Source organism: Cetorhinus maximus, chromosome 5 (assembly GCF_964194155.1).
Source record: "Cetorhinus maximus chromosome 5, sCetMax3.hap1.1, whole genome shotgun sequence".
In the NCBI taxonomy this organism is placed as follows: domain Eukaryota; kingdom Metazoa; phylum Chordata; class Chondrichthyes; order Lamniformes; family Cetorhinidae; genus Cetorhinus; species Cetorhinus maximus.
In genome coordinates this window covers 79,420,633-79,434,923 of record NC_135883.1, presented here as the reverse complement: position 1 = coordinate 79,434,923, position 14,291 = coordinate 79,420,633, and the positions used below count along the sequence as shown (strand labels likewise).

At 45.1% G+C, this 14,291-nt stretch overlaps 1 protein-coding gene across 1 annotated transcript in view; it reads left to right on the top strand.

Annotated features, from left to right (window-relative positions):
* LOC144681114 (venom phosphodiesterase) overlaps positions 1 to 14,291 on the top strand; it is a 163,680-nt gene that overhangs the window by 81,628 nt on the left and 67,761 nt on the right. Inside the window, exon 15 of the mRNA XM_078542845.1 lies at positions 11,385 to 11,454. Coding sequence (XP_078398971.1) covers positions 11,385 to 11,454 — 70 coding nt within the window. The remainder of the gene's footprint in view (positions 1 to 11,384; positions 11,455 to 14,291) is intronic.

Sequence of the window (14,291 nt, the reverse complement as noted above, 5' to 3'; positions counted from 1 at the left end):
CACTGGTAGTGAGCATCGTCCTTGTCCTGTGGTCACTGGCAGTGTTGTCCTTGTCCTGTGTTCACTGGCAGTGAGCGTTGTCCTTGTCCTGTGGTCATTGGCAGCAAGCATCATCTTTGTCCTGTGGTCATTGGCAGCATTATATTTATCCTGTGGTCATTGGCAGCATTGTCCTTGTCCCGCAGTAATTGGCATTGTTTTTCTTGTCCTATGGTCATTGGCAGTGTTGTCTTTTTCCTGTGGTCATTGGCAGTGTTTTCCTTGTCCGGTGGTCACTGACAGTGAGCATTGTCCTTGTCCTGTGGTCATTGGCAGTGTTGCCCTAGTCCTGTGGTCATTGGCAGTGTTGTCCTTGTCCTGTGGTCACTGGTAGTGAGCATCGTCCTTGTCTTGTTTTCACAGGCAGTGAGCATTGTCCTAGTCCTGTGGTCTTTGGCAGTGAGAGTTGTCCTTGTCCTGTGGTTATTGGCAGTGTTGTCCTTGTCCTGTGTTCACTGGCAGTGAGCGTTGTCCTTGTCCTGTGGTCATTGGCAGCGAGTGTTGTCCTAGTCCTGTGGTCATTGGCATTGTTGCCCTTGTCCTGTGGTCACTGGCACTGAGCATTGTCCTTGTCCTATGATCATTGGTAGTGGGCGTTGTCCTTGCCCTGTGTTCACTGGCAGTGACCATTATCCTAGTACTGTGGTAATTGGCAGTGAGCATTGTTCTTGTCCTGCGGTCATTGGCAGCGAGTGTTGTCCTTTTCCTGTGGTCACTGGCATTGAGCGTTGCCCTTGTCCTGTGATCATCGGCAGCGAGTGATGTCCTTGTCCTGTGGTCACTGGCAGTGAGCGTTGTCCTTGTCCTGTGGTCATTGGCAGTGTTGTCCTTGTCCTGTGGTCATTGGTAGTGAGCGTTGTCCTTGTCCTGTGGTCATTGGCATTGTTGCCCTTGTCCTGTGGTCACTGGCAGTGAGCGTTGTACTTGTCCTATGATCATTGGTAGTGGGCATTGTCCTTGCTCTGTGTTCACTGGCAGTGACCATTATCCTAGTCCTGTGGTAATTGGCAGTGAGCGTTGTTCTTGCCCAGTGGTCATTGGCCGTGTTGTCCTTGTCCTTTATTCACTGGCAGTGAGCATTGTCCTAGTCCTGTGGTCATTGGCAGTGTTGTCCTTGCCCTGTGTTTACTGGCAGTGTTGTCCTTGTCCTGTGGTCATTGATAACGTTGTCCTTGCCCTGTGTTCACTGGCAGTGAGCATTGTCATTGTTCTGTGGTCATTGGCAGTGTTGTCCTTGTTATGTGTCCACTGGCAGAGGGCGTTATCCTAGTCCTGTGGTCATTGGCAGTGAGCATTTTCCTTGTCCTGTGGTCATTGTTAGCAAGCATTGTCCTTGTCCTGTGGTCACTGGCAGTGAGCATTGTCCTTGTCCTGTGGTCATTGGCAGTTAGCATTGTCCTAGTCTTCTGGTCATTGGCAGTATTGTCCTTGTCCTGTGGTCATTGGCAGCAAGCATCATCTTTATCCTGTGGTCATTGGCAGCATTATATTTATCCTGTGTTCATTGGCAGCATTGTCCTTGTCCTGTAGTAATTGGCATCGTTTTTCTTGTCCTGTGGTCATTGGCAGTGTTGTCTTTGTCCTGTGGTCATTGTCAGTGAGCGTTGTCCTTGTCTTGTGGTCATAGGCAACGTTGACCTTGTCCTGTGGTCATTGGCAGTGTTGTCCTTGTCCGGTGGTCACTGACAGTGAGCATTGTCCTTGTCCTGTGGTCATTGGCAGTGTTGTCCTAGGCCTGTGGTCATTGGCAGTGTTGTCCTCGTCCTGTGGTCACTGGTAGTGAGCATCGTCCTTGTCCTGTGATCACTGGCAGTGAGCATTGTCCTTGTCCTGTGTTCACTGGCAGTGAGCATTGTCCTTGTCCTGTGGTCACTGGTAGTGAGCTTTGACCTCGTCCTGTGGTCATTGGCAGTGCTGTCCTTGCCCTGTGTTCACTGGCACGGAGTATTGTCCTTGTCCTGTGGTCACTGGCAGTGTTGTCCTTGTCCTGTGTTCACTGGCAGTGAGCGTTGTCCTTGTCCTGTGGTCATTGGCAGCGAGTGTTGTCCTCGTCCTGTGATCATTGGCATTGTTGCCCTTGTCCTGTGGTCAGTGGCAGTGAGCATTGTCCTTGTCCTATGATCGTTGGTAGTGGGCGTTGTCCTTGCCCTGTGTTCACTGGCAGTGACCATTATCCTAGTCCTGTGGTAAATGGCAGTGAGCGTTGTTCTTGCCCAGTGGTCATTGGCCGTGTTGTCCTTGTCCTTTATTCACTGGCAGTGAGCATTGTCCTAGTCCTGTGGTCATTGGCAGTGTTGTCCTTGCCCTGTGTTCACTGGCAGTGTTGTCTTTGTCCTGTGGTCATTGATAGCATTGTCCTTGTACTGTGTTCACTGGCAGTGAGCGTTGTCATTGTCCTGTGGTCATTGGCAGTGTTGTCCTTGTCCTGTGTCCACTGGCAGAGGGCGTTATCCTAGTCCTGTGGTCATTGGCAGTGTTGTCTTTGTCCTGTGGTCATTGTCAGTGAGCGTTGTCCTTGTCCTGTGGTAACTGGCAGTGAGCATTGTCCTTGTCCTGTGGTCATTGGCAATTAGCATTGTCCTAGTCCTCTGGTCATTGGCAGTGTTGTCCTTGTCCTGTGGTCATTGGCAGCAAGCATCATCTTTGTCCTGTGGTCATTGGCAGCATTATATTTATCCTGTGGTCATTGGCAGCATTGTCCTTGTCCCGCAGTAATTGGCATCGCTTTTCTTGTCCTGTGGTCATTGGCTGTGTTGTCTTTGTCATGTGGTCATTGTCAGTGAGCGTTGTCCTTGTCCTGTGGTCATAGGCAGCATTGACCTTCCTTGTCCTGTGGTCATTGGCAGTGTTGTCCTTGTCCGGTCGCCACTGGCAGTGAGCATTGTCCTTGTCCTGTGGTCATTGGCAGTGTTGTCCTAGTCCTATGGTCATTGGCAGTGTTGTCCTTGTCCTGTGGTCACTGGTAGTGAGCATTGTCCTTGTCTTGTTTTCACAGGCAGTGAGCATTGTCCTAGTCCTGTGGTCTTTGGCAGTGAGAGTTGTCCTTGTCCTGTGGTTATTGGCAGTATTGTCCGTGTCCTGTGTTCACTGGCAGTGAGCGTTGTCCTTGTCCTGTGGTCACTGGCAGTGAGCGTTGTCCTTGTCCTGTGGTCACTGGCAGTGAGCTTTGTCCTCATCCTGTGGTCATTGGCAGTGCTGTCCTTGCCCTGTGTTCACTGGCACTGAGCATTGTCCTTGTCCTGTGGTCATTGGCAGTGTTCTCCTTGTCCTGTGTTCACTGGTAGTGAGCGTTGTCCTTGTCCTGTGGTCATTGGCAGCGAGTATTGTCCTTGTCCTATGGTCACTGGCAGTGAAGATTGTCCTTGTCCTGTGGTCATTGGCAGTGTTGTCCTTGTCCTGTGTTCACTAGCACTGAGCATTGTCCTAGTCCTGTGGTCATTGGCAGTGTTGTCCTTGCCCTGTGTTCACTGGCATTGAGCGTTATCCTTGTCCTGTGGTCACTGGCAGTGAGCGTTGTTCTTTTCCTGTGGTCATTGGCAGTGTTGTCCTTGTCCTGAGTTCACTGGCAGTGAGCGTTTTCCTTGTCCTGTGATCATCGGCAGCGAGTGATGTCCTTGTCCTGTGGTCACTGGCAGTGAGCGTTGTCCTTGTCCTGTGGTCATTGGAATTGTTGTCCTTGTCCTGTGTTCACTGGCAGTGAGCGTTGTCCTTGTCCTGTGGTCACTGGCGCGAGTGTTGTCCTTGTCCTTTGGTCACTGGCAGTGAGCGTTGTCCTTGTCCTGCTGTCATTGGCAGTTAGCGTTGTCCGTGTCCTGTGGTCATTGGCAGTGTTGTCCTTGTCCTGTATTCACTGGCTGTGAGCATTGTCCTAGTCCTGTGGTCATTGGCAGTGTTGTCCTTATCCTGTGTTCATTGGCAGTGAGCGTTGTCCTTGTCCTGTGGTCATTGGCAGCGTTGTCCTTGTCCTGTATTCACTGGCAGTGAGCATTGTTCTAGTCCTGTGGTCATTGGCAGTGTTGTTCTTGTCCTGTAGTCATTGGCAGTCTTGTCTTTGTCCTGTGGTCATTGGCAATGAGCATCATCCTTGTCCTGTGGTCATTGGCAGCATTGTCCTTGTCCTGCGTTCATTGGCATCATTTTCCTTGTCCTGTGGTCATTGGCAGCATTGTCCTTGTCCTGTGTTCACTGGCAGTGAGCGTTGTCCTTGTCCTGCAGTCATTGGCAGCATTGCCTTTGTCCTGCGGACATTGGCAGCATTGTCCTTGTCCTCTGGTCATTGGCAGCGTTTTCCTTGTCTTGCGGTCATTGGCAACGTTGTCCCTGTTCTGCGGTCATTGGCAGCGTTGGCCTTGTCCTGTGGTCATTGGCAGCATTGTCCTTGTCCTGCGGTCATTGGCAGTGCTGTCCTTGCCCTGTGTTCACTGGCACTGAGCATTGTCCTTGTCCTGTGGTCATTGGCAGTGTTGTCCTTGTCCTGTGTTCACTGATAGTGAGCGTTGTCCTTGTCCTGTGGTCATTGGCAGCGAGTGTTGTCCTTGTCCTATGGTCACTGGCAGTGAAGGTTGTCCTTGTCCTGTGGTCATTGGCAGTGTTGTCCTTGTCCTGTGTTCACTAGCACTGAGCATTGTCCTAGTCCTGTGGTCATTGGCAGTGTTGTCCTTGCCCTGTGTTCACTGGCATTGAGCGTTATCCTTGTCCTGTGGTCACTGGCAGTGAGCGTTGTTCTTTTCCTGTGGTCATTGGCAGTGTTGTCCTTGTCCTGAGTTCACTGGCAGTGAGCGTTTTCCTTGTCCTGTGATCATCGGCAGCGAGTGATGTCCTTGTCCTGTGGTCACTGGCAGTGAGCGTTGTCCTTGTCCTGTGGTCATTGGAATTGTTGTCCTTGTCCTGTGTTCACTGGCAGTGAGCGTTGTCCTTGTCCTGTGGTCACTGGCGCGAGTGTTGTCCTTGTCCTTTGGTCACTGGCAGTGAGCGTTGTCCTTGTCCTGCTGTCATTGGCAGTTAGCGTTGTCCGTGTCCTGTGGTCATTGGCAGTGTTGTTCTTGTCCTGTATTCACTGGCAGTGAGCATTGTCCTAGTCCTGTGGTCATTGGCAGTGTTGTCCTTATCCTGTGTTCATTGGCAGTGAGCGTTGTCCCTTGTCCTGTGGTCATTGGCAGCGTTGTCCTTGTCCTGTATTCACTGGCAGTGAGCATTGTTCTAGTCCTGTGGTCATTGGCAGTGTTGTTCTTGTCCTGTAGTCATTGGCAGTGTTGTCTTTGTCCTGTGGTCAATGGCAATGAGCATCATCCTTGTCCTGTGGTCATTGGCAGCATTGTCCTTGTCCTGCGTTCATTGGCATCATTTTCCTTGTCCTGTGGTCATTGGCAGCATTGTCCTTGTCCTGTGTTCACTGGCAGTGAGCGTTGTCCTTGTCCTGTGGTCATCGGCAGCATTGTCCTTGTCCTGCAGTCATTGGCAGCGTTTTCCTTGTCCTCTGGTCATTGGCAGCGTTTTCCTTGTCTTGCGGTCATTGGCAACGTTGTCCCTGTTCTGCGGTCATTGGCAGCGTTGGCCTTGTCCTGTGGTCATTGGCAGCATTGTCCTTGTCCTGCGGTCATTGGCAGTGAGCAATGTCCTTGTCCTGCATTCATTGGCAGTGAGCCTGTCCTTGTATGGCTCTGAGGCTGAAAGTCAGAGAATTGGAGGTGGTGCAGTTCAGTGACTACATCCTTGGCGAATCTCAGTGGCCTTAGACACTACTGCTGGCTGAAATGGAGGTCAGAAAAGTGCTCATTCCCTATCACGGTGAGTTCAGCCTTCCATTGAAAGTCCTCCTGCCCCTCCTTCTGAGCACAGCTCCTCCCTCAGCTGCTGTTCTCCGTTTCTACATCATGCAGCAGTCAAAAAGGAATTTAATGAAGCAGATGTTCTCCTGACAGCCTAAACAACTCTTCTGGCTTCCTTGTGAGGACCCAGCACCCTTGCCTTGGAAATCCAAAAAGATACTGAAACTCCTCCAATAACCATGAACACAACACTTCCACTTACTCTGCACCAGCAAAAATAAATCAAAAATAATTCACCTATTAGCTCTTTAAATAGCACTAGTCCAGGAGTTCCCTAATTGTTCAACTCAGAGAGGTTATGAGAGGGTTTTAACTGGACATGCGTGATTCAAAATGGTTGATCATCTGTTAATCAGCATCAGAAGTGTTTACCGTCATGATCTGCCTAACCTGTATGCTTCCAGCATGCACAGGGCACACCCATGCTAGCACACTATCGGTCAGGGCGTGCTGTGCCAGAAATGTCTTGCCTGATTATTTTTCAGTTGTAGCACTAGCACTCGGGTTGCTATGGAGCCCAATTACATACCCATAGGGTTCAGTCCATGATTGGTACCTTGTTCATGGTTTGTGCAAGAATCAGGCTGGATAGACTGAAGTTAAATGCCTTGTCTTATTGCAATGATTTATGTTCTTAGTGAAGTACTGAGGGTAATCTTCAGATATGATATATAATATTTATCTGAGGTTATAATGGCCTGATTAAATGGGTATTAAAGATCCCAAGGCACTTCTTACAGAAACACAGTGTGCTTACCAACTTTCTTCACTGAACAAAAACCATTGAAAAATGCATTAATTGGTTATTCAGCTCAAGTAAGTTGTTGCTTCAGATTTGACTGAGTAACAATGATCACTGCGCTTTAAAAAAAGCAATGCGTTGTAAAGGTTATGAAATCACTTCTACATGAAAGGTGATAATATTATGCTTTGGTTATAGAATTACAACTGATTAAAGGATTAATGCATATAGTTATATCTGTGTTCTCTGTAATTAAACACATTTTTTATATGAACATATGAATTAGGAGCAGGAGTAGGCGACTCGGCCCCTTGAGCCTGCACTGCCACTCAATAAGATCATGGCTGATCTGAATGTAACCTCAATCCCACATTCCTGCCTACCCCTGATAACCTTTCACCCTCTTGTTAATCAAGAATTTATCTAGCTCTGTCTTAAAAACATTCAAAGACTCTGCTTCCATCACCTTTTGAGGAAAGAGTTCCAAAGACTCACAACCTTCTGAGAGAAAAAAATTCTCCTCATCTCCGGCTTAAATGCGTGACCCCTTATTTTTAAACAGTGACCCCGATTCTAGATTCTCCAACATGAGGAGACATCCTTTCCACATCCATCCTGTGAAGACCCCTCAGGATCTTAAATGTTTCAATTAAGTCGCCTCTTACTCTTCTAAATTCCAGTGGATACAAGCCTAACCTGTCCAGCCTTTCCTTATAAGACAACCCGCCCATTCCTGGCATTAGTCTAGTAAACCTTCTCTGAACTGCTTCTAATGCATTTACATCTTTCTTTAAATAAGGAGACCAGTACTGTACACAATACTCCAGATGTGGTTTCACCAATGCCCTGTACAACTGATGCATAACCTCCCTACTTTTGTAATCAATTCCCCTCACAATAAATGAAAACATTCTATTAGCTTTTCTAATTACCTGCTGTACCTGCATACCAGCTTTTGTGATTCATGCATTCGGACACGCAGATCCCTCTGAATCTCAGAGCTCTGCAATCTCTTACCATTTAGATAAGCTTCTTTTTTATTCTTCCCTGCCTGTTATGACCGATATAGTTGGTAAAGCTGAGTTATTTAAAAATCCCAGAGGGAAACTTTAAACAACTGTCATAACCTATAATTTTAAGTGTTATGTTTGAGGTGCGACTCTAAATTCAGGAATCAAACCACCAGTTCTCGAGGTTTTACATTAAATTAAATGAAACATTTTATTAAGTTACACAGATTAAAATATATATACACATGGCTTCAAATTTAACAAATTCCCAAATTAACCTCCATTAAGGTAACAGCAACCCATAGTCTTAACCAGACACCAGGCAAAGCATTTTCACCTTACAAATTCAAAATTAGGTTCTTTTCACTTTGGTTCCTGTGGCGACATTTGGAGGTTTACAGCTGCCTTTTGATCTCACATTGCCTCTACTCTGCACACCCAAAAACTGCTTAAGTTATACCTACCACCACTCGTTGGATGTAAATTCTCATTGTATCATTAGCCTCTTCTAACAATAAAACCCCTATCATAGCACCAATTTTATTAGTAATGTAAACATATTGCTTGGTATCTGCTAGATGGGTGTCAGTTTTCACCTCACTTCTTGAATGCTCTATTCAAAAAATGCAAATGCACGCTATCTCTCCTACATTTCAAAACTAGTTCACATCAAAGCACCCAGGCTAACTTGGCTTTAATCCTATTAGGACATACCTATAGACTAAACCTCCATTTTAAAAGAATAATATTTTCCAATAATATATTAATAGCTTCATGACACTACCAAAATGAATGATTTCACATTTGCCCATATTATACTCCATTTGCCAGATCTTTTCCCATTCACTTAGCCTATTTATGTCACTTCGTAGCCTTCTTATGTCCTCTTTACAATTTACTTTCCTACCTATCTTTGTGTCGTCAGCAAATTTAGCAACCATTCCTTCGATCCCTTCATCCAAGTCAGTTATATAAGTTGTAAAAAGTTGAGGCCATAGCACTGATCCTTGTGGCACATCACTCGTCACCTCCTGCCAAATAGAAAAAGACCCATTTATGCCAACTCTCTGCTTCCTGTTAGCTAGCCAATCTTCTATTCATGCCAATATGTTACCCCCTACACCATGAGCTTTTAGTTTCTACAATAACATTTGATGTGGCACTATATCAAATGCCTTCTGGAAATCTAAGTAGAGTACACCCACCGGCTCCACTTTACCAACAGCACATGTGACTTCTTCAAAGAACTCCAATATATGGTTAAATGTGATTTTCCTTTTCAAAACCATGTTGACTCTGCCTGATTGCCTTGAATTTTTCTAAGTGCCCTGCTGTAACGTCTTTAATAATACTATCCCTAACATCTAACATTTTCCCTGTGACAGATGTTAGGCTAACTGGCCTGTAGTTTCCTGCTTTCTGTCTCCCTCCCTTTTTGAATAAAGCTATCACATTTGCTATTTTCCAACCTAATGGAACCTTTCCAAATCTAGGGAATTTTTAGAAAATTAAAACTAGTGTATCAACTATCTCACTAGCCACTTCTCTCAAGACCTCAGGGTGAAGTCCATCCGGACCTGGGCATTTGTCAGCCCACAGCCCCAACAATTTGCTTAATACCACATCACTAGTAAGTGTAATTTTCCCAAATTCCTCCCTCCCTTCCATTTCCTGATTTACCTGCTATTTCCAGGATGTTACTTATGTCCTCTATAGTGAAGACCAAAGCAAAATAACTGTTTAATTCATCTGCCATCTCCGTACTTTCCATTATCAATTCCCCAGGTGCACTTTCTATAGGACCAATGCTCAATTTGTTAACTCTTTTCTTATTTAAATATCTATAGAAACTCTTACTATCCATCTTTATATCAATAGCTAGCTTTCTCTCATACTTTAATTTTTCCCTCCTTATTAATCTTTTTGTCATCCTTTGCTGTTCTTTATATTCTTTCCAATCTTCTGACCTGCCACCCATCTTTGCATAATTATATGATTTTTCTTTAAGTTTGATACTGTCTTTAATTTTTTAGTTAACCACGGATGGTGAGCCCTCCCCTTGAAATTTTTCTTTCTCATTGGAATGTATCCATTCTATGTATTCTGAAATATCCCTTTAAATGTCTGTCACTGAACCTCTATTGACCTACCCTTAACCTCATTTGCCAGTTCATTTTAGCTAGCTCCAATTCCATGCCATCATAATTGCCCTTATTTAAGTTTGAAGTATTAGTTTTGGATGCACTCGATTCTCCCTCAAAATGAATGTAAAATTCAGTCATATTATGATCGCTGCTACCTAGGGGTGCCTTCACTAGGAGGTTATCAATTAATCCTATCTCGTTGCTCAATACCAGGCCTAGTATAGCCTGCTCTCTGGTTAGCCCCAGAATGTGCTGTTCTAAGAAACTATCCCCAAAACATTCTATGAACTCCTCATCTACGCTACCTTTTCCCATCTGATTTTTCCAGTCTATATGTAGATTAAAATCCCCCATAATTATTGCCGTACTTTTCTGGCAAGCTCCCATTATCTCTTCGTTTATACTTTGTCCTACTGTGTAGTTACAATTAGGGGACTGTACACCACTCCAATAGCCAATTTGCAAATCATTATACTGCTCCCATCTGATTGTTCATGCAGCAATTGAATTGAATAATAATAGAAAGCTTCATAAAATATTGCACTTTGCCTTAAGGCATTCTTCTTTTGAAATTTCTTCTATTTCTATGTGACATATAATAGGTATTGACAGCATTTTGTGTGATCGGCATTAAAACAGGTAATCTGGGACTGATAACAGTTCAGGAAGCTATAAGATAGGAATGAATGAAGGGAGTTGTTTCGTTGAAAATAATTGTTTGGGGATGTTAACTATGGCAATGAGTGTACATGAAAAGGAAAGCAATGAGAAATGCTGGAAATATATTTTTCAATTAACTAATATTGGGTGCTTTTCATATTAGAGCATTTTGGGGTCCTAAATCTGTTGTGAGTTCTGGGATTTTAAATTAATATCAGAGCCTACAAATCATTACACTTTGAACTGGGCTGCCATACAGGCAGCTGAAATTACTGCCTGAGTACTTTTATCTGCATGTCAAATACCAACATATATGTGAACATGTATTCATTGAGTAATGACAAATAAAGTTGATGTTAATGAGAAATTTGAAATAAACATTGGGCTGCTTCATTGCCACGGTATAGAGTATTAGTTTCCATTGTAATTACTTAGGGGCTGAAGTTTGTCGGATTTTCTGGTGGACTTCCAACATAATTCCAATGGCTTTGAAATAGACTATGGCCTAGATACGCCAAGTTCCAACCTAATCTGGGATTTCTCACTTCACCTTTTAAGAGGCGGAGTCTCTGCTCACCCATCACAAGGCCAGTGACCTGTAAGCATTTGGGATGGACACTCCTGACTAGGAATTCCTGTTTTACCAAGCCATATGATACATGGCATTTCATATGCTGTGCTACATATCATTTCACAGAGCTGTGTATGTGGACCCAAGGGGGCGGGGGCAACATACACACTAGGAAGTGGACAGCAGACAGGTGACAGAGATTCTGGCAGCATGTGTTGGCTCTGTGCAAATCAGGCATCTTTCAGTTGATCTTGCATTCTCATGTGGGACCACCACCGGAAACTATCATTACTTTCAGTAAATTAATCTTCATGACCTGTATCTTTTCCATTCTGTGCTGAGCATATTTCTGTTCTTTTATAAAGTTTCTGTTTTAAAAATCATTTTCAGAGATCCATCGACATTCAGCTTCTGTGGTGGTGGAAATCATGGCTATGATAATGAATACAAAAGCATGCAAGTAAGTAATTAGATATGTATAAAAATGTGCAGCTCACAATTGCCATATTTAGGGATGCTCTCCTCTGTCCTGTGTGAAGATTGAATACATTCTTTATAAACATGGTATGATTTTGATACACATAACCATCCAGTTTCCAGCTGACATGCTTGGGATAATTTCCTATTCTGCATTCCTGGCATGAAATGTCAACCATCATGAGCACATATTGGAAAATTGCACAGGCTCAGGGCATGATTGTACATCATTGAAATCGTTGTAGCACAGAAAGTTGTTGATGCCCTTCAGCCTCACTTAGACATATCACAAAGATGGCAAATGTGGGAAATTGGTAAATTCACAATGGTGTAGTTGGAAGTGAGCCTCAGCATATTCTTCAGGTAGAGCAGTAGGGTCAAAACTCTGCATCTGACAGTGGTTCACTTGGTTGATGTTGACACTGAGGAAAGGTAATTCTTTTAGTCCATTTTCCAGCAGAGAACTTCAATCTTTGGGTATGCATATCATAATGTTTAGATTGCACGGCCCACAAGCTTCTGACCATGATGAGACAACTGTGCACAATGTGCATCTGAATTTGCAGTACGCACTTCCAACAAATAAGGAACCCACAGGAGTGTTGTCTTGTGACATTACCTCGTGGGTACCAAAATTGACAAGATGTCTACCATCTTGATGAGTAGAAAAATATTTTCTTTTGCAAGATCTGAGGACAATAATTCCCTTTTAATGCATGCCTTCCCCTTTTTTATTCATTCATGGGATGTGGTTGTTGCTGGCTAGGCCAGCATTTACTGCCCACCGCTAATTGCCTTTGAAAGGTGGTGGTGAGCTGCCTCCTTGAACCACTGCAGTTGATAGGATGGTGTGTGGCTTGGAGGGGAACTTCCAGGTGGTGATGTTCCTATGCATCTGCTGCCCTTGTCCTTCTACACGGTAGTGGTTGTTGTGGGCTTGGAAGGTGGTGTCCAAGGAGCCTTGGTGAGTTTCTGCAGTGCATCTTGTAGATGGTACACACTGCTGCCAGTGTGTGTCGGTGGTGGAGTAAGTGAATGTTTGTGGATGGGGTACCAGTCAAGCGGGCTGCTTTGCCATGAATGGTGTCAAGCTTCTTCAGTGTTGTTGGAGCTGCACTTATCCAGGCAAGTGGGGAGTATTCCATCACACTCCTGACTTGTGCCTTGTAAATGGTGGACAGGCTCTGGGGAGTCAGGATGTGAGTTACTCATCACAGGATTCCTAGTCTCTAACCTGCTCTTGTAGCCACAGTATTTATATGTCAAGTCCAGTTCAGTACCTGGTCAATGGTAGCCCCCAGGATAGTGGGGGATTAGGTGATGGTAATGCCATTGAATGTCAAGGGGCAATAGTTAGATTCTCTGTTGTTGGAGATGGTCATTGCCTGGCACTTGTGTGCTGCGAATGTTACTTGCCACTTGTCAGCACAAGCCTGGATATTGTCCAGGTCTTGCTGTACTTGGACGTGGACTGCTTCTATATCTGAAGATTTGTGAATGGTGCTGAACATTGTGCAATCATCAGCGAACATCCCCAATTCTAACTTTATGATGGCAGGGAGGTCATTGATGAAGCAGCTGAAGATGATTAGGCCTGGGTCACTACCCTGAGGAACTCCTGGGACTGAGATGATTGACTTCCAAAAATCACAACCACCTTCCTTTGTGTTAGGTATTACTCCAACCAGCAGAGAATTATCCCCTTGATTCCCATTGACTTCCAGTTTTCAGTTCCTTGATGCCACACTTGGTCAAATGCTGCCTTGATGTCAAGGGCAGTCACTCTCGCCTCACCTCTGGAGTTCAGCTCTTTCATCCATGTTTGAACCAAGGCTTTAATGAGGTCAGGAGCTGAGTAACCCTTGTGGTGCCCAAACTGAACATCAGTGAGCAGGTTATTGCGAAGCAAGTGTAGCTTGATAGCACTGTTGATGACCCCTTCCATTACTTTAATAATGATCAAGAGTAGACTGGTGGGATGGTAATTGGCCGGGTTGAATTTGTCCTGCTTTTAGTGTACAGGACATACCTGGGCAATTTTCCACATTGTTGGGTAGATGCCAGTGTTGTAGCTTGTAGCAAGGAACAGCTTGGCTAGGGGCTCAGCAGGTTCTGGAGCACAAGTCTTCAGTACTATTGCAGGAATATTGTCAGGGTATCCAGTGCCCTCAGCTGTTTCTTGATAACATGTGGAGTGAATCGAATTGGCAAAAGGCCAATCTGTGATGCTGGGGACTTCCAGAGGAGGCCAAGATGGATCATCCACTCAGCACTTCTGTCTGAAGATTGTTTTAAATGTTTCAGCCTTGTCTTTTGCACTGATGTGTTGGGCTCCCCCATCATTGAGGGTGGGCATATTTGTGGAGCCTCCTCCTCCAGTGAGTTGTTTAATTGTCCACCACCATTCACAACTGGATGTGGCCGGACTGCAGAGCTTAGATCTGATCCGTTGGTTGTAGGATCGCTTAACCCTGTCTACCACATGCTGCTTACACTGTTTGGCACGCAAGTAGTCCTGGGTTGTAACTTCACCAGGTTGACACCTCATTTTTAGGTATGCCTGGTGCTGCTCCTGGCATGGCCCCCTGCACTCTTCATTGAACAAAGAACAAAGAACAAAGAAAAGTACAGCACAGGAACAGGCCCTTCGGCCCTCTAAGCCTGAGTCAATCATATTGCCCGTCAACTAAAACATTTTGCATTTCCGGGGTCCATATCCCTCTATTCCCATCCTATTCATGTATTTGTCAAGCTGCCTCTTAAACACCACTATCGTACCTGCTTCCACCACCTCCTCTGGCAGCGATTTCCAGACACTCA